At 35.9% G+C, this 26,291-nt stretch overlaps 1 protein-coding gene across 10 annotated transcripts in view; it reads left to right on the forward strand.

Moving 5' to 3' along the window:
• DCUN1D4 (defective in cullin neddylation 1 domain containing 4) overlaps window positions 1-24,984 on the forward strand; it is a 41,604-nt gene extending 16,620 nt beyond the window's left edge. For 7 of the 10 annotated variants that reach the window (XM_032686833.1, XM_032686826.1, XM_032686828.1 and 4 more), the window contains 8 exons: window positions 921-1,035; window positions 10,485-10,576; window positions 12,838-12,908; window positions 14,477-14,568; window positions 15,410-15,518; window positions 19,877-19,981; window positions 20,417-20,519; window positions 20,633-24,984. In XM_032686833.1, coding sequence (XP_032542724.1) covers window positions 965-1,035; window positions 10,485-10,576; window positions 12,838-12,908; window positions 14,477-14,568; window positions 15,410-15,518; window positions 19,877-19,981; window positions 20,417-20,519; window positions 20,633-20,688 — 699 coding nt within the window. In that variant the 5' untranslated portion in view covers window positions 921-964 and the 3' untranslated portion in view covers window positions 20,689-24,984. Of the gene's footprint in view, window positions 1-920; window positions 1,036-10,484; window positions 10,577-10,661; window positions 11,631-12,837; window positions 12,909-14,476; window positions 14,569-15,409; window positions 15,519-19,876; window positions 19,982-20,416; window positions 20,520-20,632 lie in introns of those variants that run through there. The other 3 variants (XM_032686830.1, XM_032686834.1, XM_032686829.1) reach the window with 2 other exon arrangements.
• Window positions 24,985-26,291: the final 1,307 nt, after the last annotated feature.

Consider the following 26,291-nt stretch of genomic DNA (forward strand, 5'->3'; position numbering starts at 1 on the left):
AAAATTTTGCCTGAAGTATTAGCCTACTGTTTTCATGAGGCAGCAAAGGCAATTGAATGACTTGCTGTGGTCAAAAGGGCTGGTCCTCTGCTCTTTCTTGTGCTAATGTACAGAAAATTGTTATTCTTTTTTTCTTGGGTTAATTATCAACAGGTTTGGTGAGCTGGATAGGCACAATGAATAGTTACCAGAGACATGGGAGTATGTAGCTGAGAGAAGGGGATGGAAAGACTGCCACTTGATTGGCATCAGTGTCTTGAATTGGCTCTTTCCTACTTGGGGACCCTCATTCTTTGGGAATTATCCAGTGCAAGTGATACAGCCAGACACTTATTTTTTCCTCTAGTCATTTCTGAATGTCTCTTTCACTCCCTGCAAAACAAAAAAACACCCCCCTCACCTCTCTGAAAAACCTGAAAAAAAATCCTCACCACAAAGAAACAAAACCTTTCCTACCTTTTGCTCTTTATCACAAAAAACCTGGGACTTGAAAAGGAAAGGGTTCTGTTTTCTAGAGGTAGGTGCTCTGCTTTTTGAGTCATATCTGTATTTCAAAAGGTAATGATCAACTCTTAGAAGTTCTGATTTGAATAAATGACTAAAAATAAGGATGACTTTTTGCGGACTTAAATACTTCTTCAGGATAGTTTCAGTTCTTGACTGCTGTTAGACTGAAGTAACACTAGCACTACTGTACATTTTGGTGTAGTACTTTTGACCTTGATGGAAAGCTGGTCATAGAATACCATGTAAAGTGAGATGGATTTTGCTGTTGAAAGGAGACCGTTTCTTTTGTAATTTTTAAATCCACTAATTTCCTTCCTTCCCTTCCCCTTGTAATATGCCTATTAGTGGATGCAGTTTAACTGGCCTGCAACAGTTTCATTTGTTTGTACTGGTGTTTTTAATTCCCTCTGTAGGAAGTCTCCGGTCTTGCAGTTCATCAGACTGCTTTAGTAAAGTGATGCCTCCAAGGAAAAAGAGGAGACCTGCAGCAGGAGATGATTTATCTGCTAAGAAAAGTAGACATGATGGGTATGTCATATTACCATGAGCTAAGACTGATGGAATATCTAAAGTTAAATAGCTGATATAATCATGTTTTTAAATACTGATGGAAATGGTGTTGAAATTTGCTTGGTTTCTCAATGTGGAACCATAGCCGGTAATTGAACTGGGGGGTATTGATAAGCATATATAGATTCAGTTTGCATCTCACCTTTCTCTAGCTGTACAACAAGCATGTAGGGAACTATCCTTGCTCTACTTGCCAGCTGTCAAAATACATACTTGTTTGTTGAAGAACAACTAGAAGATACAGTAACATCTTCCCATATACATGCGTAAGATCTGGATTGGGCATTCTCAGTCTCAAGCCTCTCAGAAACATGAATGTAGTTGTAGTCCACTCAACTTTTACTTGAGATCCTGCTAGTCTCTCCCTCTCATGTTGTGATTTGATACTGATCATGTAAGGAAAAGGTGAAAATTGCCCAGGTAAGGTGATAGCCAGTGGTACAGTGGTGATTGAGGTAGTGCTGCTGAGCTTCCCACTGCAGAACAGAAACCAAGTGGGTTATAACTGTGTGCACGAGCAGTGTATTCTTTTGGCATAGGTGTTGATAGCTGAGGCTTCTGCAGTTGTTGGATTTCCAGTATATGTAGTACGTTCAGTCAGTCTCAGTCATTCAGAAAACACTGAATGTGCTCCTTGTGTGTAAGATAATTGCTATTTATGTGCACTAAATTCAGAACTTGGAGTACAGAACTGTACACTCCTGCATGATGCGTGCAGGACTGTCCTGATGTTGAGGTGGCATATACAGCCAGAAAGTTTGATTGCCACTGCATCAGTCAGTGGAATTTGAGCTTGATCACATTCATGTGTTACTGGTCACTCAGAAAACACATGCTTCCATAGTGAGTACCTTCGGGGAGGTAAAAAGATGCATTTTTGTCCTAACTGTCAGCCTGAAATCAGGCTGGGTGCTTTCCTTTTCATTCTCCAGCATGAGTAAGAAAAATGCTGGTAGCCAAATTAAGCCTCTGGTTATGCCTCTGTAACTCCATTGTGTTTAATAGGGTTGCACAACTGTAATTGCACTGGAATTTATTAAATGATCTGTTGATGCAGAAGAAAGATTTCAGCTCCCTTTCATTGCTTTGTAACACTTGCTAGAACAAAAAAGCAGTTCATGTTCTTAATATTTTTTGTTACTTTTCAGAAATAGTAAAATATAAAAGCTAAATAATTAATAGAGGACATTACAGCTTATTCAAAGATGCGCATAAAATATGGAAGTGATATAAGGACAGAATATGTCTAGAATGTAGGTAGAGAGGTTCACAAAACTGAACTCTACCTGCCTTAGTCAAGACACTCATTATAGAAAAAAGCAACCCAACCCCCTCAGAAAGTAAGCCTGTCTATAAGAGATACTGGTTTTGTGTAAATATATAAGAAAATTATAACAAACTGATTTCCTGCTCTATCAGTACTATCTAATTATTTAATAGTTTTTAAGAGCTTGTTGAAAGCATTATTTGAAGGATTTTTTTGTATCTGCCTTTCAGTTTATAACTAATGGATCTAGTCTTCATTCTGCTGCCATGTAAGGCTTTATTAAGAGGAAGACTCAGCCTGCTTTTAGAATTGGTGGTGAAACCAGATCTGCTAGTTATGGGCCACAGGGGAATATCCTTCTCTAAATGTGGTTCCAGTTTTTATCTGACTTCGTCTTCTAAAGGTTTTTGGGCTTTTTCTGCTTCCTAGTGTATAAGTTTCTTTTTTTTTTGGTCTTCAAGAAAATACTTTATTTCAGCATGACTGGCAATATGAAATTATTTACTGGGCATTCAGACCAGTCTTGAAGATCTGTTTTCTTTCAAGGAAGGATTTATACCCCTGTAACCTCCTGTGAACAGGTTAGACAAAGAGCACGCTGTTTCCTACTTCCATGCTTGTTTTGTCAGATGAAGTTCATGCCTGTCACATTTGGTCTTTGGATCAGACATCTCAGTTTGTCAAGCAGAAATCAGTCTGAAATCAGGAAACTCTACAGCAATGTGTTGTAGCAGACCTAGTTACTTGCAAAGCCATTTCTGCTTACATTGTGTGCAGAGAATGCTGTATACCATAAAAACAGTTGGATAGTGGAATGCCAGTTTATGGGATAGGGGGCTTCTAGGCCCAGTTTTTTCCTATTGTTTCTGGTTTAGGGACAGACTTCCTAGAAGGTGTATACTAGTAACTCAGGATAAGCATTCAAGGAACATTAGTCTATGTGAATTTGGTATTAAGCGAAGAAAGGTAGTCAGTGTCTGAAAAAGTACAATGTGTCCCCTCCAAAAGAGACTATTTCCTAACAGAGGTGATTTGTTGCCTCCTCTTTGTCACCTCAGACATTTAATGGAAGTTTTGTATGTTTCTCAGTTACAGTGGCATACTTATACAGTCAACATTAACAAATAAATTCAGTAATTGTAAGTCTCCTGTTTGTTCTCAGTGCAAAAATATTCAGTAGTAGTCTGAAGATTTTCAGAGGAGTGTCATCATTAATGATGTTACTACAGCTCAGACTGAATGGTGGTGATTTCTCCTGGTTTATCCATAAAATAATGTATTTTTTTAACCCTTGCATGGAGTGTTTTGTCGGGTGATATTTTCAGTCTTCACTATTTGTAGTTCTTTCCTATAATCTCTTCAATTCTGATAGTAATATTTTTGAGATATGTATTCTTTCCAGAAAGTTTCTTTCAGCAGGACTCTGCTGAAGGAGAAGATGATTTCTAAAGACTCTTAAAGTCATAAACTTAAACCTATCTTATACCCTTAGTTCCAGACTGTTAGGGATACAGCCTCATTGTGGAAGGATTAGTGGAATAATGACTGTCAAGTGAGGAAAAACATTCGTAGAACAAATCTAGTTGTTAATGAAGTTATTTGGAAATGCTGATCTTGTGTATGGACTGATTAAGGAAGATTCCAAACATGTTCTTTAGCATCCCGCTGTTGTATAAGAGCTTGAATTCTCTTAATTAATGATCACAGTGTCCCCTTGAACCATGCATGAATGCAGTGTTTCAGTGGGAGGGAATTTTTATACCAGATGATGTATAATGAAAAGAACTCAGTGTTTTAATTTATGGATCACAGCAAGATTTATCCTGGCTTCAAGAATAGCTGTTGGAAGTAAACAGTTTAGCACATGCTAACCAGAACATAATGACTTGAAGACTTAATTTGTATTTTCATCTCAGCATCACAGTCTTGACTTCATTGTACTTAAAACTGTCACAATATAGAGTATTCTCAAATTGAGATTAAAATTATGCTTTCTATACATTGCTTTTCCATCACTGTGTTAAGGGTCTTCAGAAAGGTAAAGCAAGATTCATGTAAAGATACTTGCTTGGTAAAAATATAGTCCTCACTGTCTAATTGTCTAATGCTGTGTATCTGTTACACATTATCTAGCCAAATATTGTCTTCTTCCTTAGGGAAAAATGAACTACATAATGGAATGTCTTCTTTTTCTGACAGTCTCGTTTAAAAAATAATTCTCCTCCTTTCTCTGGAATCATGCTGAGGGGGCAAAAATCATACATTAATGGGTATCGTCACCTTAGGAGGATGAAAACTAGGAATATTTGTCTGCTTTTCTGAAATTTATGTTTTCAAACAATTAGATCTAGAGTTTAATTTATCTTGGATGTGTGTAGGAACCACATAAGGGCCTATTAACATGAAAAATAGATTTTCTTTTTTGAATAATAAGCTCCATACTCTATAGTGGGAAAATGTAATTTTTGAAAATGTTTTTAACATGGGGTTTGCTAGCCTTGGAATTTTTCAAAACCTTCAGTGTTGAGAGTTGATTTGTTTTTATTCTGTTATTGTTTACTGACTGGCTTGGTCCTGCCCAATGCAAACAACCCTTGTTACCAGCTGTCATAGATGTCTGGATCTTCTTTGAAGTGCCGATTTTCAAGTACACACAAGTGTAATTTTTCTTTTTTCTATACCTTTTCAGTGAACTTTAGTTAAACCAGACATGTGACTATCAGCATGTGCATTGTTACACATACTGCTCATTAAGTAAGCCTGATGAAGTTCCGAACGTTCATTTAATGTTTTAGTTATGATTGTAAGTCTTTAAATAGAGAGAGATAAAACATATTCATTCATAAAACTTGACAGTCAAGTAAATTGGTCCTGAGGGTTACTTTAAACAGTCTTTGTCACGTGTCACCAATTGTAAAATATCTCTTCTCCCACTCCTTTATTTCTGCTACAGCTTATATGAAACTAGAATCATAATTGTGAGTGAATAGGTAAGGCTTTATTAAAAATACTTTCATTGTGCTGCATTAATGAAAATTCTCAGCCAAAAATTTAAATTAATTAATTAATTAGAATTAATGGAAGTAGTATAGGGCATCTTCTTCAATCAATAGTTTGCATGTTTCAAGATACAAATAATCGGAAAGCAATTTGTTATTCACTACAACGTGCAAATGAAATCAGGCAAAAGTTTTGAGTAAGTTGTGGTTGTTAGGAACAAAGCTTCTGTTGGTAAATTTCTCAGTGTTTTATTCAGTAAACACTGTCCATCTGAAGTGACCAGCTTGTAAATCTTCATGAGAGGTTAACTTTTGATTCACCATAATCAACTGTAGCTTTTTTTCTTCTTTTTTTTTCTTTCTATTTACTCCCCTTCAATGAGCTGTTACCAGCTTTCACCATGAAGAGAATGTTTTGTATGACCTAAACTCCATGTTTTTGCTGATCTTAGTCTGAGTATTCTGGAACTACACAGCCCAGAGGTGCTGCGGTGGGAGGGGCTGCCGGTGGAAGTCTAACAAATTCCAGCGTAGTTTAAACACGCTCAGAGCAGGAGTAGATAACCCAGCTTTGAAGACTGCAGTAGGTTGAAGAGAATTACCCTCACCTTGTTCTTTTTCCTTGTAGCAACCATGTACTCTTACTTGCCTAGTCACCACACAATAATAGCTGGATAGAATTTTCATACTTTTGCTTTCCCAGCAAATCAGTTAGGAAGGGAGGAAAATAATCTGCAAAAGATATGGGTGACTGTGTATTTAAAGAAACATGAAACACCTAGACACTGTTTTAAATTTTGTTTTGTTGATATTGACCTATAGCACTTCCACTTATAAGCAACATTTGTCTCATCTTTGTTGCCGGTATATTACAATTCCCTAGCTCATAGGAATATTTTAAATATAAGTTTAAACGTGGGTGTTATGAGTCAGCTATTAGGTCATGATGGAAATGCAAGTATCTCTGAGAAAATTATTTCATTTAGATGTGGTTAAGTAACTGGTACCACTTTTATAAAATTTAGGCAGGTCATCTCATGTTACTTTTTTCCATACCCTGTCCCATATTCTTTCCTCTCTTTAGTTGGCAAAATGGCTGTTAGAAAGAGATAATAAAAAAGAAAAAGCTAAATGATCCTTACAGGGATATTTGGTAAAATATAAAAAAATGCTTTTTGAAGTCTGCTGTCACTTTCCTGACACACTGTCATGCTGAACTAATAAAAACTAATTTTTTTCAAATGAAGATTTTTCTGAATTATTGTAGCTGTATGTGTGTTTCATCTGAGAGGTAAATATATACTCTTTGCCCAAAGGTAATGCTTCTTTGTTTTTCCTTGCTGTTTCTGATGCATAGCATGTCCTGGTTCAGAAATGGAAGAGTAATTCTAAATACAAAGGCTCGTAGTTTGCTGTTGTCCAGTAGTGACACATATAGTAGGTACTCTGGGAAAAAGTTGTGCATGCCCCTTCCTAACTCTGATGATGGAGAAAATGTCCTTTAGCAATCTTGTTTCAGTGTCAGCATTCTCTGACTGTGATACAAATTCTGGTAGCAGAAGTACCAAATATTCATTTGCCCTTCCTTTATGGAAGGTATCCTTGGGGTTTTCACTTCCCCCTGTCCCGTCCCAACCACCCTACCCTCCCCTGCCCCCTTTTTTTTTTCCTTTTTCTTTTTTTTCCTTCAATTCTGAGCAGTGTGTTCTTTTGTGGAAGCAAATTTTCAAGAAGAACTTGGTTGGCATAATGGTTGTGGATCTTTTTGAAGGTAGTAGTGCTGGGCATCTTGAGGAAGCTGTAAGCCATTGAGGACTTGCTGTTTGAAACTTGGATCTATTCAGGAGATGTTGGGTGCTCCCAAAGTATTCAGATATCTACCCTATGCACTCTGGCAGTTTGTATTTGTCTGCATAGCAAGAGATGCTGTCCTTAGAACAAAGACAAGGCACATAATCTTGCAGTACATGAAATTCCAAAGAGATGAGAAATATTGTAAGATACAAAATGGATGCCTGATGTGCCTGGCAGTTTGTGTTTTTCTCTTCTGCACATATGGTTCTTGAGACAATCAAATCTGTATTAATGATAGTTAACACCATCTGTATTAATGATAGTTCAGTGGACATAGTCTGTGGAAACACTTTTACCCTGTGCTGCCATGTTGGGCTTGCTGTGATAATTGAACTGAGTTCTCCTAGGCTGTGCTGTAATCTCAGATACTTGTCTACTGACGTGTTTGTATCTCTGTGCTCTTCTTGCTTCACCAGGCATTTAAGAGATTGCTAGTAGAACTAGCTGGCTTGGCTAGACTGGGGCAAGAAGCTCATTTCATGTTTGGAGTAAGCAGGGAGAGAAAAGGGTTCATCATCATACACAAGAGATCACTAATACTGGGTTGGTATTGGTGTCACTTATTTTTGTCATACCCTTTTTTCCAAGTGATCCTTGTCTTGTAGAATATGTAATCTGTTTTGGGGCATCCAAGGCATCTGAGATTCATCAGCCATTTTTGTTGCATGGTTTTATACTTCTGGCCATGCATAGTCTGTTTTCGTTACAAGTGTTATACAGTGTCACCTGCACTTTTAATGAATGTCTGGCTAATCAGTTTGTGGCAGAGACTGGGATAGCTCAAGATTATAGCTCAAGATTATATCCTTTCTGAGTTATCCACCACAGGCTGGAAGATCTGTAATCAGTTCTGGTTTCTCAAAAATCCAACTCTGCTGGTCAGATGTTGAGCTTCTTGCACAGTCATAAGTTTGAGACTAGAGAGCTTTCATTGGAGTTACTTGGTGAGATTTTGGGCACATGGACTTAATGAATATTGTTGTTTCCTGCAGTTCCTAAACTATGACCTTAGCCTTAAACACAGTAAATGACTTTCAGTCTCATAAAGTCGTCTGAAAACTTGCTATGCACAGATTAAGAGAATGTGTGAAAAGGACTGTTTTTTTCTGTTCTCACTGACTGTTCCTATTGCACATAGTGCTGTCATTGGTGTCTTGTTTCAGTTTACAGTATTCAGCTCTGCTATTTGTAGATGCAGGAATCCTTTTTTTTCTTAATACTTGGATGACCTACAGCTCTCTCGATCTTTCTTGAGGGTTCTTTCTCAAAACCACTGTTCACATACTGACAGCTTAATGTGTTGGTGAACATGAACAAGCAGGGCGAGGCAATTAGCTATCATCCCTTTGCAAGAAAAAAACCTTAAGTGTTGTGAAGAATATCTATCTTTGGAACCACATTAGCTTTGTGTGTCCTCATTCCCAGCAGTGCTCTTACAGACTTGATTAAATAGAATAGAATAAGATGTTGACTAGCTCCTGCTACAATTTCCAGCTTGGTATTCTAGTTGGTGTTTGTCACGTTTGTTTGCGACAAAAAAGAGGATAATGAATAATCAGACTTTTGCCAAAGTGACAGAATGCCTCCTTTCTTTGTCTTAAGGTACTTTTTTGATTCCTCTGAATTCAGAAAAGGTGAAAATTTGTTGGATAGATCTTTCATAATCATCATTCTGCAAGAATGAAAATATTATCAGACCTGTTAAAAAAAATAAAATTGTTCCAACTCAGACTTACACCTTCTGGATTAGTTCTTTACTTACTGGACAGTGCTGTCTGTAAAAATTGTTCATATATTAATATATGTGTTTGAGACTTGTATTGCTGGCATTTCTATACAGTATTCCAGTTGGTTGCAGATCAGTGTGTTTCAGTACAGTGTCAGTTTTTCTTTCCATCTTGAAATTTCCTAAGAGCCTCATTTGTGTTTGTTTTCCACTTAGCAGTTTATAATTTTGTACTGACTACAATTACTTTTCTTGAGGTAAGCTGCATTAAAGGAACTATGGCAATAAACATGAAATAGTTCTTTGAATTCCTGCTAGGATGATCTGTGTGCCATTAACTTCTAGCTACAGTTCCTCACAGCTGATAGCTGAGCTAGGTGGAAGATAGTGGGATCAGTGTTCTCTAAGCTCATAGGTCTAGATGTCTTTTACATGTCTTTCTCGAAGGACGAAACAGTGATGAAATCAAGTCCAAATGAATTTCATCAAGGAGTTTCAGGATTCTCCTTGGACCAATCATCCACTTTGGTGTCCTTCCCCAGCAGGCTTTGATATTATAAGAGGAAGGTCTGCATGCTTGGAACACTTACAGAGCTGTTCTTGGCTACCTCCTCTAGACTAAGCCATTTATTTGTTGCTCTTTTCAGCCCAAGCTGCTGCAGAGTGGTGGAAATGGGTCAGAGAATGCATATACACCAATGGACAATTACTTGGACTGCTGAGTCTCTTTCCTCTAGGAGGCACAAATGATATGGTCTCTGTTTCAGAAAAGTCTAAACAGGGTAGAGTAACTTACCAACTTCTGCCATGGCTTCTGTGCTTCAGGTGTTTCAGATGTTAAATTCATTTCCTTAGCGTAGTTAAAATTCCTTATGCTTCTTGTCAAAGGAGAAGAGCCCTGCTGGCAGTCTCTAGGGGCTAGCTTTTCAGATGATTCTTTACCTTGTGATGAATGAGGTTCCTTGAGTTATTGTCATTGAGGATTTGGAACCTTTTCTCTGTGGTTCTTTTGTGTTACCATCTTCCTGGCTTTAGAATAAGTGTGAGTCATGTCTGTGTTGGCCTTTATGCCTTTTATAGGACTTTTTGAGGTGGCAAAAAGAGCACAGTTCTCTTTAGTTAATAATTCAAAGTGCACAAAGTGTGTATGCATCTAGAGGTAGGACTGTGTTGGCTATGACATGGAATTATTCTGGCTTTAAACCCACAGCTAGGTTGCAGCCCATCAGTTCATTGTGGTAACTGATGGTGTGAGGTATAAACCTTACTTGAACTCACACAGAACAGTTTGAGGTTGAATTTGAACTAGCCTATATTTGTAGGGGAAGGTCATGTACGTGGATAATGTTATAAATCAGTTGAATTGTGACAGACTGAGCACACACAGTATTTAGGGTCAGTGATTCTTATTCTGTTATCCAGGTGACTGGACATGAGGACAGAATGTTGAGTAAACTGATTCATTAAAGGAAAAACATATCTGCTTACAGTGCTATTGTCTAAAAGACTGCTTTAAAGAAAAGTTGATGAATTAATTACTTATTTCTCTTTTTTCTCTAAGTATGTATAGAAAATATGATTCAACTAGAATAAAAGCAGAGGAAGAAGTTTTTTCAAGTAAGAGATGCTTAGAATGGTTCTATGAATATGCAGGTAAGTGTGAAATTTAAATTTCCTACTAATAAAAATTTAATTTATATTGGAATGCAAAAATTGCATTAACTAAGCTTTCCAAAGACTGAATATAGAGGCTTTTTTGTAAAAGTCTCAAAGAAACTTTTCTTATATTCTGTACAGTGTGAAGCTGAAGAGTTCAAGGTGCAATTTTGTCTGTCTCTATTCTATAAAAAGAATACAAAAGGTGCCATGTTAGTGCTAAATAGAATTATGCTTCAGAGTTATACTTCAGGTGAAGTTGTGTGTCTTTAATTAAAAAAACAAAAGGTGAGGGAGGTATTACATTTGTTTTGTTCCTGCTGAATTTGCTTAGAGTTTCAAGCAAAAAAATGAATGAATTCAAGTATCCCTTAGTAGTTTTATCATAGAGTTTTCCCTCACAATGTATAGGGAAGGTAGGCTGAATTATTTATTTTTGCCCTTGTGAGAGACTTTCTCCTGGCATTACTTCTAGGATTGTTAATTATTATCTGTAGTTACAAAAGGTGATCCATTAATAGTGAAGTTGGTTGTTGTATTCATTTTTTTACGTGTATTTTTCTGAAAGGGAGAACTTGAAGTGTGGGGGGAAAATGATCTCATGACTGTAAAGACCTAAAGGAAGTGAAACAGTTGTTTAACAAAAGCAATAACGTCATCTTGCAGTTTTCTGGTGCAGTCTTGGATAACATGGTTCACAGCTTGTTCTGTTTTGTCTGCTTCTTAAGCATAATGAAGAGTGACTTAATCTGATGTAATAAAGCATTTTTTTCTTCTAATAAAATTATATAAATGAAATTAAATACTTTGAGATCTCACTTGTCTGTGGCAGTCTGTGAGAGGAGATTCAGACAAATTCAAGCCAAATCTAACCTGTTAGATTCTCTGCCTTTCTGACCAGCTTGATTTATTTTTTCGCTCTAGCAACAGGCATGACTCATTTTTGTCAAGACTTTCATGGAAAGAAAGGATGAAAGGAAGGCTGTATGTGAAAGAACTTTGGGGTTTCCATTGGATGCACACACCAAGATAAAACAGAGAAAAGTGGAGAGTACGATTCTGTTTACAGTATTGAGTAACATTGTAAAAATTGAATTTTCAAGGAATAATCTCTCTTGTGTTCTTGCTTCATGAGTCTTCTCCTTTATGTATGCAGACGGTTGACACTGCATTTGTTTTTCTCCCCTTGGTGTGTTTTTGCATTACAGAATGAGTCTTTAAAAAGACTTGTGTACACTCTGAGAACTGAGAGGCTGTCATGAGAAGATGGGAAAAGATATAATTAAACCTTGTTATTTCTAGAATAGTAGGTCACCTATTAATAAAACACAGATTGATCTTCCCTTTATAAAGCCTCTTTTTCTCGCACATGTGATCTTTATATTGGATGAAAGTAGGCATTTCAGCTTGTAATTTTTTTTTTTTCAAATGAGCCCTTTTAACATGAGTAAAAATTCTAACAAAACGTTCAAATAAAATGTATTTGAAAGTAAAATTGCACAGGACAATTCTTAATGCCTGTATAATTTTTTCAGGAGTATTATGAAAGTGACAAGTATCTTGATTTAAGAGCAGGTTTTATTAGTAATGCGTTTTAGTAGCATTTATATTTTTTCTTTTATTATTATTTTTTCCTTTTAAGTATGCAAAGAAATAGGTGTAATTTGTCTTCCTGCTGCAGTTACTATTATTCAGATAGTGTGTGGCCATGGTATAGAAATATGAATAAACAGGAGCATGCATTTTTTGGTTTGGGCTGTTTTTTCTAGATAACATTATATAAAGATACTATATGAGACAATAAGGAATGAGATTTTGGGAATGACAGTGTCCTGTATCCTATATAGCTATACATCATGTTTTTATGTGATATGATCTTATGATAAAATAAGAGATTCAAGCCAAGAAATTAGTTTCACTAACCATTATCCACTTATTTAAGTGTGGTAATATTATGTGCATGTTTTACTAGTCTTAAGTACATTATTAAAAATCTTATTAATTTACACTTCCAAGATTATATCAGAATAATTGTAGAATAATTGTCAGGAATATAAAGTGTTCTACAGTTCCCCTGTTTCCAAAGGTGAGATAAAGGTTTAAGTGTATCCAAGTCTGATAGTAAGTGTGGAAATATTTATTGCATGTCAGAACAAACAAACTGTATGGAAGTTGTGCTGTGTGATTGCATTTCTCTTGTCGGTAAATGTCACCCTATTTTAATTTTTAAAGATAAGTAAAATGCATTTTGTTTGCAGGCACTGATGACATTGTAGGGCCAGAAGGTATGGAGAAATTTTGTGAAGACATTGGAGTTGAACCAGAAAATGTAAGTTCAAAGTCCATTCACAGTCCATTTAAAAGATGCCTATTCTGCTATACATGATCCAGTCATATAGCTCTTATTTTTCCATGAAGAATTAAAAAATTCTTGAGTTTTTAAAGAAATTCAAGAAATACAAACAAGGGAAGTTTGGAAACACGTTTGGGAACAACTTGCCTTTATTTAAACCGCAAACTATCAACCTATAAAACCTTGATTTGTCTTTACTGGCACCTTTCACTTTACCACCACCACTCCCCTGCCCCCCCCCAGAGAAAGGATTAAGGAAAAAAAAAAAAGAAAACTGATGGTTGTCTTTTCTGAATCAATGAGTTAACATTGAAGGTTTAGTACAGCAACTGCAGAACAACAAGTCATATTTTCTTTGGATTTTCTTGGAGAGAAAGGGATTTCAAATACTGTGAGCATTAGGGGCACTCCCATTATACCATTTCAAAACACAAATATGGAATATACATAATTACAGATATGTATTTTATATGTGTGTGTACATTTATATAAGTAAATAAAATCTAAAAAAGAATAGTTGTACCTCTCACAGGCTTTTTCGTAGTGCCTAATTTTTGCTCTTTAAATGTATTTGCAAGTCCCATCTTATGTAGAATTCATGAAGCACCATCTAAGTAAAATGAGAATTGTGGCTTTGAAAGATTTACTGGACAAATTAAATGTAATTTGCTAATTTCAGTGTTTATTGCTATAATAAATGTTGTGATTTATCCTGACATTTGAGTATATAAGCTGGTATTCTGATTTCACGTTAAAAACTGTATAGAACTGCTGCACTAACATTAGCTAGTTAATGGCTGAGTCGCAAATTTAAATTACTTGATTATTTTTTTTTCTTCCAGTCTGCAGGGTCAGTTGCCCTGCAAGATTTTATTGTATTGTCAAAAGTGGCTTCTTAACTTCATGAGTAAGATAATAATAATCTTATGATATCACTTTATCTAAAATCTTTATTTCTTTGGTCTTCTGTGTGCGATGTAAAAAGACTGTTTCCTTTTGGGCAAACCCACAGTATTTATGCATCAGCTTCTGTTTTGATGTGTGTTAATGTTAGTTCACCTGGCTTTACTTAACATCTGCTTGTGTTGTGGGATCATTATTAGCTTTATTTCAGAGCTTGGATTTCAGAGCTTGTGGATTGCAACTGCTGTTCATCCAGATGAAAGTTTAACAAATGTCAGATCTAACTTGTCAAATTGGTACTGAAATTCTGTAGTTGTTTTGGGAAACCTTTTCTGTACTTTTTGCATCAACTCATCTTCCTCACTGTTGGTCACTAAATGACTATACAAGCTCACTTGAAATCCCTACTGGTAACTCAGGTGGATGTTTACTCTATATATTTGCGCTGTTACCTTCTCTTATTTTGGATTATGTGCAGGTTTGTCACTTTAGGGTTTTTTTAACTTCTAAAGTAGCGTAGCAAAAATCTGAACTTCCCATTTATACAAGTAAAGTATTTTTAGCCTAATAAAGAGTGGTTATTTAAAAAATGTACTTTTTGTTAACTCTTTTCAGCCTCTGTTTTTTTCTTTCTAACTCAGGTAGTTATGCTTGTGCTAGCATGGAAGTTGGATGCACAAAACATGGGCTACTTTACATTACAAGAATGGTTAAAAGGAATGACATCACTACAGTAAGTGCTTTGAAAATTCTCTTAAGTTTGTTATAGTAAACACAGACTTTTAGAAAAAAACACACTTTGCTGTAGGTGTTATGAGTCAAAACATTAGAGAGCTCTGCTGTGGAATAGAAGTCATATATTTTTGGTCTGATTTATGGTGATATAGTCACTTAGAGACAAGTTGAAACACATTTAAATACAGTTGGATTAAAATGTCTGCAATCTCAAGGAAACAGAAATGTCATGAGGTTCGATGTTGTTTCTTCTCCAGTGTTACTGGATTGGACCTGTCTTTTAGATATTGGTGTGTTTTATAGTGGCTTAAAATGCTAAATAATACAAACTCTTTCTGTAACTCTGCAGTGTTCTTTCTAAGAGTTGCTTTCTCCAGTTGAGAGCTTATCTTCATGGCATAATTAAAATAAATGTAGCTGAATAATCACGTGTTTCATAGAGAATTAGAGGAAAAAAAGAACTGTGTTTTGATTTATCTTCCAGAACAGACTGGAAAAAAACCAACTGTGTAGGAAGTTCTATAGTTTCAGCAAGACTAAACCAGCTGTGGTTTGCTGGTTGTTTGCCTTGCTTAGACAAGCTCTTAGTTTAATCTATTGGAGAGTGCATCTTCTACAAAACCTGTCAATTTTTTATCAGAGTCCCAGTGTAAGACTTTGCTGCTTTGTTTCACTCTGTGGGTTTAGTAAGTCATTGTATGCAAACTCATAAATGTGCCTCTGTACAGAGTGATGTGTTTTGAACAGGTTGGTGGGGATATGTTAGAGATTGTTTCCTAAGACATCAGACATCCATATAAGAATTCAGACTCTAAACTCACTTTGTGTTTGTCTTGTAGATGTGATACTACAGAAAAATTGAGAAATTCTCTGGATTACTTGAGATCTTTATTAAATGAGCCTACCAATTTTAAACTTATTTATAGATATGCATTTGACTTTGCACGGGTAAGTACTGTGCATCTGAAATTAAAACCTTTACTTTCATAAATAATAGTTGAAAGACTCTATACTTCTAAGTATGTTTCTCTTAAGGTAACACTCAAGATAGAACACAACAGTTCCATTTGTCAGAAGCTAAAATGGAATATGCAAGATGCCATAACTGAAAAAGAAACCTATATAGGATGTGTGATGTTTAGTGTTTAGTGACATGTTTTGTTATGTCTCTGCTTCAAGCTATTTTATGACTTTAGGGAAGCCATTTAGGCCTGATTCAGTTGCGCATTGGAGCTTTACCCCTTACTCCCTCTGGCTTTACAATTACTATGGTTTTTCCTCTTACACATTGAATTTGGTGAAACAGGAAGACACATCAGGCATTTCAGTAGGTGGTAAAAATGGCTAACGTGATAAAAGCTGGGTATGATATAATGTAAAAACATTATAAAATATGTATTGATAAAACTGTACCTGTAATGGAACGCATAATAGATGTAAGACTATTCCTACTTAAAGAAAGCAGTAAGAGAACTTTAATTTTCTAAATTAACATTTCGAAATAGAATTTGTACATCCATCTTGCTACCATGATGGAATGTACAGAAGATTTTACATAAAAAGGCAAAACTGAAGCTCAAACTTCAGTGCAAAAGAACTAAGTGTATCAAGAAAATATACAGCAAAAAAAAAAAGAGCATAGGAAAATTAAGAAGAAATCGAACTGATAGCAGCTCTGATAAAGTCTGTCCTAAGCAGCTCAGATTTTTGATATAGCAGTGCTTTCTGCATGTCAGCATGCAGAGATTTACAGTAGTTCACTTTTAGACAAGGAAACTTAGAGCCGAATGTGAGAAAATGCATGATATTAGTATGAGAGGAAAAAAAAAGGTGTATCAACCTCTTAATTCCTCCTTCACTGTATGAAGATTGATTCTACCAGTTTTGCTCAATGTAAAATGCAAAGGCATTGCCAAAGAAGTACAAGATACTGATGAAATATTTGGAATAGAGAGCAAACCTGTGCCAGCCAATGGCCTGTCAAAAGTAAGTGCAGAAACTTAAAAGGAGGATAGTGGGTGAGTTTTTTTCGAGAAGTACCAAACCGATGGCAGTGATCTTGAAAAAGAATTTAAACATTGAGACACAGATTCTGTGATTTCATTTGTGACAAAAAACCCTGCAGATTACAGAACTTCAAGTCAAAGGCATATCAACAGGGGGATTACCAAAACAATATTAGGTTAATGAGATCATTGAACTTTTAATAATATGGACTTGGGGGAAATCTGTAGGAGAATGGCATCCACTGAGAATAAAAAAGAATGCTGGCAAAGGTGATATATTTATCTAGATGCAGGAGATAAACCTGTACACAGTTTTTATCAGGATAATTGAAGTGATTGATAGAAAAAAAGCTGACGGCTGTAGATTCAGTTTCTGTCCTAAGGATAATCCTTTCAGGGAGGAACTCCATGGCAAAAAACACTCGTCTAAGCTTCTGAAGTTTTAAGAGGAAGTTTTTTGAAAGAGTTTGTTGTGGTTTGATATTTAAAGTTAGTTGGTGAATTAAAAAAAGTATCATCAAGGTTTCATGTGGCATGCATGATTTAGTCAGCATAGGTTTGAGGAAAAAATTTAAAATACCCTATATTGATATTAAGCACAAATACATTCCTTGTTCCATGTTTGACCTTGTCATTGCTAAGTTTGAGAACATAGATTTGTGTATATCTTGGCTTAAATGGGTCTTTTGTCTACAATATTGGGGAAAAAAGTCTCAGAAAGGCTATCATCAATGTAAAACAAATACTCAAATTTAACAGTTTGTTAACATATTCTTTCAACTGTATCCAATAAAAAGAATATAAGTGTCTGGAATGTATGTTAAGAATGAAATTGGAGCATCTGTCATGGCAGATGTGCTATTAGGCAGGTGGAGGTGAGTATAAAGAACTTATCTGAATGATTTGTTCTGAACAGTAGTTAGAGTGGGAGAATGTAGAAACGTAAAAATATAAGACGTGTAAAAACAACATGGCCAAAGTAAAGGCAATAGAGCCTGATTTTATTAATACTTCAGTGTGTGGGAAGAATTCAGAGTATAAATATTATGGAAAATAAAATGTATTCTCATGGCAGTATGATTTCTGCTTAAAGGTATTTGTGACAGAGCTGTAAATGGGCTTTGGAAAGAGAATTAGTTTTTACAACTATTTGATGTTGGAAATAAGGGAATTATGTCATAATACAAAAATGTCTTTGCAGGTTTGTTTTTCAGCTTTGTTACTAATTGAAAAGCTTTGTTCATCCTGGAATTTAATTTTTTTTCCTCTAAGTCCCTCTTGGATTTAGTGCCCAGAATGTAAAACAGCCTGTCAGGTTTTCAGAGTTGTTGGTCTCCCCACTTTTCTTTCAAAACAAATATGCATTAAATTCTGTCTACACAGTTTAAGAATTGAGGAGTGTTTTGTATGAAATGAGACCTTGTGGCTAAAGCATTCATTTGTTGTCTGAGAACTGGGATCTTGCTCTTCCGCATCCTTCTTACATGATAGAAGACAAGTCAGTTTTGATTTGAGCTTGTTTTTTTTTTAATAAAGATGTGTATTCTAGAATACATACAGCTGCATTTGTACAGGTGAGGCATAGGGCTCAATTTCCTTTGTCTTGGGTAGCTCTCTCTCTCTCTTTTAATGTTCTGTCATCTGACACTCTCAGTATCCTGAGTGTCTCTATGTGGGATGTGTCCTGGTGGACTACAAGCTGTCCATGAGCCAGCAGTGTGCTCTTGTGGCCAAGAAGGCCAATGGGACCCTGGGATGCATTAGGAAGAGCTTTGTCAGCAGGTCAAGGGAGATAATCCTGACCCTCTACTCAGCCCTAGTGAGGCCACACCCTGGAGTGCTGTGTCCAGTTCTGGACTTCTCAGGACAGGGGAAACATGAAGCTCCTGGAGTGGGTCCAGTGGAGAGTCACAAAGGTAGTTAAGGGACTGGACCATCTCTTGTAAAAAGACACACTGAGGGAGCTGGGCCTGTTCAGGCTTGAGATGACTGAGAGGGGACCTCATCAATGTCTATTAGTATCTGAAGGGAGGGTGTCAAGAGGATGGAGCCAGGGTGTTCTCAGTGGAGCCAAGCAGTAGGACATGAAGCAAGGGGCAGAAACTGATGCACAGGAAGTTCCACCTGAACATGAGAAAGAACTTCTTTACTGTGTGGGTAACTGAGAACTGGAACAGGTTGCCCAGAGAGGTTGGGGAATCTCCTTCACTGGTGATATTCAAGAACCCTCTGGATGCAATGCAGTGTGCTCTAGGATGGCCCTGCTGAGCAGGGAGATTGGGCTAGATTACCCACTGTGATCCCTTCCAGTTACCCATTCTGTGATATCCCTGTTTTTTTGGTAATTCAGAATTTGCAGTCTGCAGTCATGACTGTACATATAGAGAAATCACGGTCTTCAGTAGCGCTAATATGGAACTTTATTTTTTTGGTATTTCCTTAACTTCTGATTTGTAGATCAGTGCTATAATCGAGGAATAAAAGGGCAGGGGGTTACATCCTGTCTCTCACCAAAATTTCTTTAATTTCAAGACAACAAATGAAGGTGGATAAACTACTTAAAATAACAAAATTGAATCTTAGGTGTACACATGTTACTTTTGAGATGTGCAGAAGTTGTGTTATCAAATGTATTAACTTTGCCACTGATTAGATGTAACAAACCTGTTGGGTACAGATGCTATTGATTTTTCTTAGCAGAAACAAATTACCTAAGCCTTAATGTACTACTGCTATGTTGAACTAAAACTGGGACAGTTCTGAGAGGAGTCTCAGTGTGTATTATGTTCTTCTCATTTGATAATTAATTTCATGTGAATTTCATGCAGTCAGAATAACAGAATAAACATCTCCTTGGCTTACTCTTGCATACTTAGGCAACTGTCAAGTAGCACTGACTATCTATTGACAGTCCGTGTAGCTGTAATAATACTGTGGAAAATACATACAGCAATGCTATTTTGAGATGTGTGGCTGTGCAGAGGCCTATGTACAAATATGAGTGTGGATCTGATGACCATTGCTTTCTGGTGAGGTCTGAAGTCAGAAACGGGAGTGTATGCCTCATCTGCATGAGTGGTGATGTTTTTTTGGGAACATCTATGGAAAGCAACATCTCTGTATAGCAAACTGCTAGCTATTAGGAAGGAAGTTTTACTGGGAGATTGTGTTTTATTAAAAAACACTGTTATATACTGCTATATATTATTTATTTGTTAATTTATTTTGTATATAGGTGAGGTGTGGGGGAAGTGAAAAATCCTGGAATCATGCGCTTTTTCCCTTTTTTTTTTCGTGCAGGAAAAGGATCAGCGCAGCTTAGATATCAATACTGCCAAGTGTATGTTGGGCCTTCTTTTAGGAAAAACATGGTCCCTTTTTCCAGTATTTCATCAGTTTCTAGAGGTATGGAGTTGGAAACAGAATTAGTTTTTTTTTTTTTGATCTGTCTTCTCTGATACTTTAACTAGAGGTAGAATGAGAATACCTGAGAACTCTGTGTTATGATTTAGAATATAGTAACCACCAAAGCAGCACTTATAGCTGGTTCCTTTTACTGAAATCCCTTATTTAATGCAGGGCAAAGTATAGAAAATCTTTAATTTGCTTTTGTACTTGCATTTTATTGCTGTATTTTTGACCACTAAAAGATGTCTTAATCAGAAACATGAATTATTCAACACTAGTTTGATTACTTGGTGGTTTCTTTACTCTTTAGTTTTAGATGGCATATTGATTAAAATAATAATGCATTACAAGGTTTAAATTTTCTTTAAGAAAATCTGAGTTTGAGACAGTTGAAAATATGTTTTAGTAACTTCTATTTCTTGCCTCAAGCAGCAATCAAAATACAAAGTTATCAATAAGGACCAATGGTGTAACGTTCTTGAATTCAGCAGAACAATTAACCTTGACCTCAGTAACTATGATGAAGATGGAGCCTGTAAGTACTACCATGTGTTGGTGCTCTAAAATAATTTATTTCTTTGAGCTTAATAATCATTCTGTGTCCTTTTACGAAACTTTGTAAAATACAGTTATGTGATCTCTCTACAGGGCCAGTGCTGTTGGATGAGTTTGTGGAATGGTATAAAGGAAAACAGATGACATAGGAGTTTAACTATGCACAGCTACTCAAGAATCACTGTTACCACAGTTATGTCAACCATTAGCCATAAACTGCTATTTGTATCAAAGTGCATGCTGCTTTTCTTGCACTGCATCCCTTTGACAGGGAACTTTTGATGTTTGCTATTTAACAAGCTAGCTATGCTTGCTCTTTAGCATTGTTCTCTTTGAAGGCTGCTTTGCATTTTGTATTTACACTACAGATTGGTGAACTTGCCAGCGTCTTCACTGTGATGATGTGTATATTGCTGTCTAAATTTTGTATATGTGTATAAAAAAAAGCTTCACCTAGGGATTATTTCTGCAGAAATGTATTGTAAAATAATTTTGTGGCATATTTCTAGTCAACACTTACATGTCTGTTGAAACTTTAGTTATTTTGTTTTTCTTTTGGTCTCAATTGTAGCATTTCAGACTGCTTGGACATAGTTATGTGAAGAACTATTGTTGATTTCAATGTTACTATTTGAGATGCCAGTTTCTGAGAGAAGACATGCTGTGACTTTCTTCACCGGAATTAGCCAAACCTGACCTAACGCTTTATAGGAATGAAACATTGGTGTCTTAAAATATAAATATGCATATAAATATTAAAACACTATAATAGTTGTACATGCCACAGATGATTTCCATTTGAAGAAGAAAGTACTGACTTTTTAATGTTAAAACTGCAGTAATCATTACAGGTACAAATGAACAAATTAAAGTACCTTTTAAAAATGGGTTTTAGACTTTTGTAAATTGCCTTTAGCATACTCCTTTTAATTTTTGGTGTACCAAGAGTGTTTGGTCTAGGTTCTGATCTAGTGAAATAGAAAGTTCTAGCTGAAATTTGTGGTTTGGGTAATGAAGTATGCTTACCCCTAGCGTATAGATAATAAAGATTTGGGGTTTTTTTTTTTGTTTGTAACTTTAGTCTTTCCAAGGGCCTCTAACTTCGTGTTTCTAAGTAATTAAAAATATGATATTGGAAAAAATATGATCTTGAATAGTCAAAACATTACTTTTTCTTTCATGCTGGGGATTAGTTTCCTGGCAGAATGTCCATTGCAGGCAATGGGCATTTTAAACACCAGCATTAAATGACAGTACTTTTTAGTAGGGATCACTGCCTATTTCACTCATTTCTTTGTCTGCATAGGATGGTTCTAGTGATTCTTTTGGGGAAAAATGGGTGAATGGAATGATGTTTAAGTTCTGTAATTTTGTCACATTGTCTTTGCCTTACCCTTCTTTATTAAGTAATGAGTGTTGATTTTTATAAATAGGTTCTTGAAGTATCCGGTGCTATTAAACTTTGATCTCTAAGGATTTATTAAAATGTTCCATATTGATTCACAGAGCATTTAACAACAAAGGGCCAGTGGATGTTTTGGAACAAAGAATAACATTACTTTTCTGTAGAAATATTTTCCAAGGTATTGACAGTTTTGTTATTTCCCTAGAATGCAATCCAAGGGAAGAGGAAGGAAGCATTTTAGGTTGAATGTGAAATTTTCATCTGTGTTGAAGGTTTTATTCTTGCCATCAAGTCAGGAACAACTGTCATGAACTTGACTCGTTTCAGGATTAAGCCCAGTTTAGCAAAAGCACATTAGTTTGCTGCCCTGGACCAGGAGGTTGTAATTGTGGTGCTACAGGTGGTCAGTTGTGTTCAGATCTGTTTGTTGTTGTCGTTGGTTTTTCAAACTGAGCTGCCAAAGACAAAAATCGTTTGTGTCTGTGTATATTTGTATATAAATAAGTATACAATATGTATACATATACAAAACCTGGAATTTCATGATGCGAAGAAGAAAATACTACCTTTCCCATGAAACAGTTCTGTTCGTATTTCCGTGACACTTAATAGCACTCTTTAAAGTTAGTAGTGGTAAAACATACACAGTCAGTGCTTTCTCATTTACTAATATGCATACCTTAATTCCATGTTTGATGCCAGTTTGCACAAGAAATTAATTGAGTGGAGTGTGGTATTTAATGTTTACAATAAGCCTCTTACAAAAACACACATTTTACTAAGAGTTCTGTTGTAAATGTGTTTATTACCATAGTATAACCATAAGGAAGTATCAGTGGAGATGCTGGTTTAGTTCTTAAAAGAATGAACTTAGAAGCAATATAGCTTTTAACATTAGGCTAAATTGTGATTGCCAAGATTTTAAATGAAATAGTGTAATTGCTCTTAAACATTAAGCTAGTTACTGACTCTGGAAAACTGATCAGCACAAATTGGCATGAATCCTGCAACAAATACAAGTTTGCATAAAAGATCTTGTATGTCACAATTAGTTTAGCTTCCAATAATGGAAGCAAGAGCCAAAGACACATCTAATCTATTACTGTTACAGGTATAGCTTTCATATAACAGGGTCAACAGAAATCTGTACAGCTCAACCAGGTCCTTTTTTTCCAAGTTTTGTTAATGTTTATCAGAATACAAAATTTAATTGAAAGCAGAGAAAACAGAGGAAAAGAAACCTCAGGAAGTACTCATGCTGTGTAAGTAAACAAACTTGTTTTCTTAATTTGGGTAAAAGTAATTGGAAGTGATGGAAAGGAAGGATTTGTTTGGAAGTGAATCAGATTGATGCTGCAAATTTTTTTCTTCCACTTGCAAACAGGGTGAATCTGTAGCCTTCAGCAGGTTTATAAACATGCATCTTCATAAAGTAAAGCACAGATTCAGTGGCAGATAGTAAATAGCTTTGCTGACAGTTATGGTGAACAAATAGACTAAAATGGACCCACATGGCTCGATGAGCTTCCCTGTATTATCCATTTTTCTCATTTTGCTATATATGCTGGTAAGCAGAGGATCTGAACATTGCCTGCTCCTGTGTTTTGAAGAAATTCCCTCTCATTTTTAAATAATTGTGGAAAGTTAGCTAACCTACTCAGTTAAACTTGCATTAAGTACAAGTTCGGCATTTTCTTTTTTGTTAATTATGCCATGAAATAGCTGATGTAGATAGGTTTTTTTGTTGTTGTGGTTTGGTGGTTTTTTTGCCCCTTTTCAAAAGTAATATACAGAATATGCTGACTTCTTGGATAAGACACTGAGAGGTCATTCCTGAGGAAGTGTCATAGGTCATATGCTAATCTTTCTGGTGTACCATTACTGTACTTTTAGCAGAAACTTGATGATCAATGTACAATTCATTTTTGGTATTTAGGAGATGTAAATTGGAAAGACAGTTAGTGAAAGGAAAACAGCATCTAGAGACTGTAGCAATTGACATTCTTTGATAGATGACAAACTTTTGGAGCCCTTTGGACTCAATCTTAAGGATCTTTTTCAACCTAAAAGATTCTATTAATATTAGTAACCAAAACATTCCACAAATCAAATTTCTTTCTACAGTGAAGTGATATTATGTATTTAAAATATTAATATAACTCTGTGTTACTGTTGTTTTTTGACTTTTTATCTTTTTCAAGGAAAGCAAGCTGAAGAGCGTGGAGTATATTAAAATCCTCTATGTACTTGAGTTTTCAGTTAAAGCCTGTTTACAGTTGTCTTTAAGCTACAATTAATACTTGAGTTATCTTTGTGTAACCTTTTCTACTATTGTAGAGGCTTTTCTCCCATTTCACCACAAAGACATGCATTTTATTTCATCACAAATATGCTCACACAATCAAAATCAGTTATAGCTTATTGCTACTTGGTTAATGTTCCCAAGTTACTTTTTTTGAAGAGCAAGAAATGGACTTCAGTTGTGTTAAGCTTTTCTCAGATTTCTGTTGACCCTTGATCACAAGTCTAACAAATTGTTTAATACTCTTAGAATTCATATAGACAGCTTTAAAGGTTAGCTTGTGCCCTGGTTTTAATTATAACTCCTAAAATACCTCTTTCTAGGCCTTATATTTTGTCCTTTCATATTGTTGTAAAAGTGTACAGAATCTATCCACAAACTAAATAGTTTGTTTTCTGTAATCGAAACCAAACCTCAGCTTGATATTTTTTTGTTTTTATTTTTTAAATCCATCCCCCTCTTTGTGTGTGTGTGTGCATGTGTACGTGTGTTGTCACAAAATAGTACCCACCGATACTGCTGTTGCAGGAACAGCAGTTAACCTGTAACTGTGAATGCTTTATGTCTTAGTTATTTGGATACTACATAAATGAGACGTGCTAAACTCCTGTGACTCGCAGTCTGATGAAAGTACTATTATGCCACTTAACATGAGTTCATTCAGTTGATTTTTAGGTCCCTTGCTAGTGTTGATGTAAAATGGCATCCCACAAATAAAAAGTATTTGTGTTGGTTTCAGCAACTGACTTCAGATTTTTCTGTGATTCGTACTTCAGAAATTCTCATATCTGAACATGCATCATGTCATTGAACAACATTTATTATTTAGTAGCAGAGAAATTGTGTGTAAGATCTTGTTGCCCTTACTTCTAATAGCAGGGCAAATTAGTATTTAAAACTGTTGGGAAAAGGTATGTGTTTCAAAAAAGTTGTGTTTCAAAAAAGTTGTGTTTCAAAAAAGTTGTGTTTCAAAAAAGTTGTGTTTCAAAAAAGTTGTGTTTCAAAAAAGTTGTGTTTCAAAAAAGTTGTGTTTCAAAAAAGTTGTGTTTCAAAAAAGTTGTGTTTCAAAAAAGTTGTGTTTCAAAAAAGTTGTGTTTCAAAAAAGTTGTGTTTCAAAAAAGTTGTGTTTCAAAAAAGTTGTGTTTCAAAAAAGTTGTGTTTCAAAAAAGTTGTGTTTCAAAAAAGTTGTGTTTCAAAAAAGTTGTGTTTCAAAAAAGTTGTGTTTCAAAAAAGTTGTGTTTCAAAAAAGTTGTGTTTCAAAAAAGTTGTGTTTCAAAAAAGTTGTGTTTCAAAAAAGTTGTGTTTCAAAAAAGTTGTGTTTCAAAAAAGTTGTGTTTCAAAAAAGTTGTGTTTCAAAAAAAAGAATCAATTTGAGCAGGAATGTCTCTTGAGGTGAAATTTTACAAGAAGCATGATCATTACCCCCTCCTCTTGATGCAGGCTTTCGATCCATGAGGTCCTCATAGAAAAACTGTTGGTTTATGGATTGGATGAGCAGAAGGTAGGCTGAAAACTGAAAATTGTAGGGCCTAGAGGGTGGTGATATGCAGAGCAAAGTCTAGTTGGAAACCACTAACTAGCCCTGTATCCAGTGGTCTATACTGGGTCCAGTCCTGTTCAACATCTTTATTACTGACCTGGATAATGGGGCAGAGTGTACACTTAGGAAGTTGGCTGATGACACAGAGCTGGAAGTAAAGGATGGTAAGCCAGAGGGTCATTCTGCCGTCCAGAGGGACCTCAAGAGGCAGGAGAAATGGGTGGACAGGAACTTCATGAACTTCAACCAGGAGAAGTGCAAAGTCCTGCAGCTGGGGAGGAGCAACGCCCTGAACCAGTATGTACTGGGGACTACCCATCTGGATAGCAGATTGGCAGGAAAGGGACAGGGAGTCCTGGTCCTGGTGGACACCAAGTTGAAGGTGAGCCAGCAACGAGTCCTTGCTGTGAAGAAGGTGATTGGTATCCTGGTCTGTGTTAGAAAAAGTATTGCCAGCAGGCTGAGTGTGGTGATTATTCCCTCCTGCTCAGTACTGGTGAGGCCA

Source organism: Chiroxiphia lanceolata, chromosome 4 (assembly GCF_009829145.1).
Source record: "Chiroxiphia lanceolata isolate bChiLan1 chromosome 4, bChiLan1.pri, whole genome shotgun sequence".
Lineage (NCBI taxonomy): Eukaryota > Metazoa > Chordata > Aves > Passeriformes > Pipridae > Chiroxiphia > Chiroxiphia lanceolata.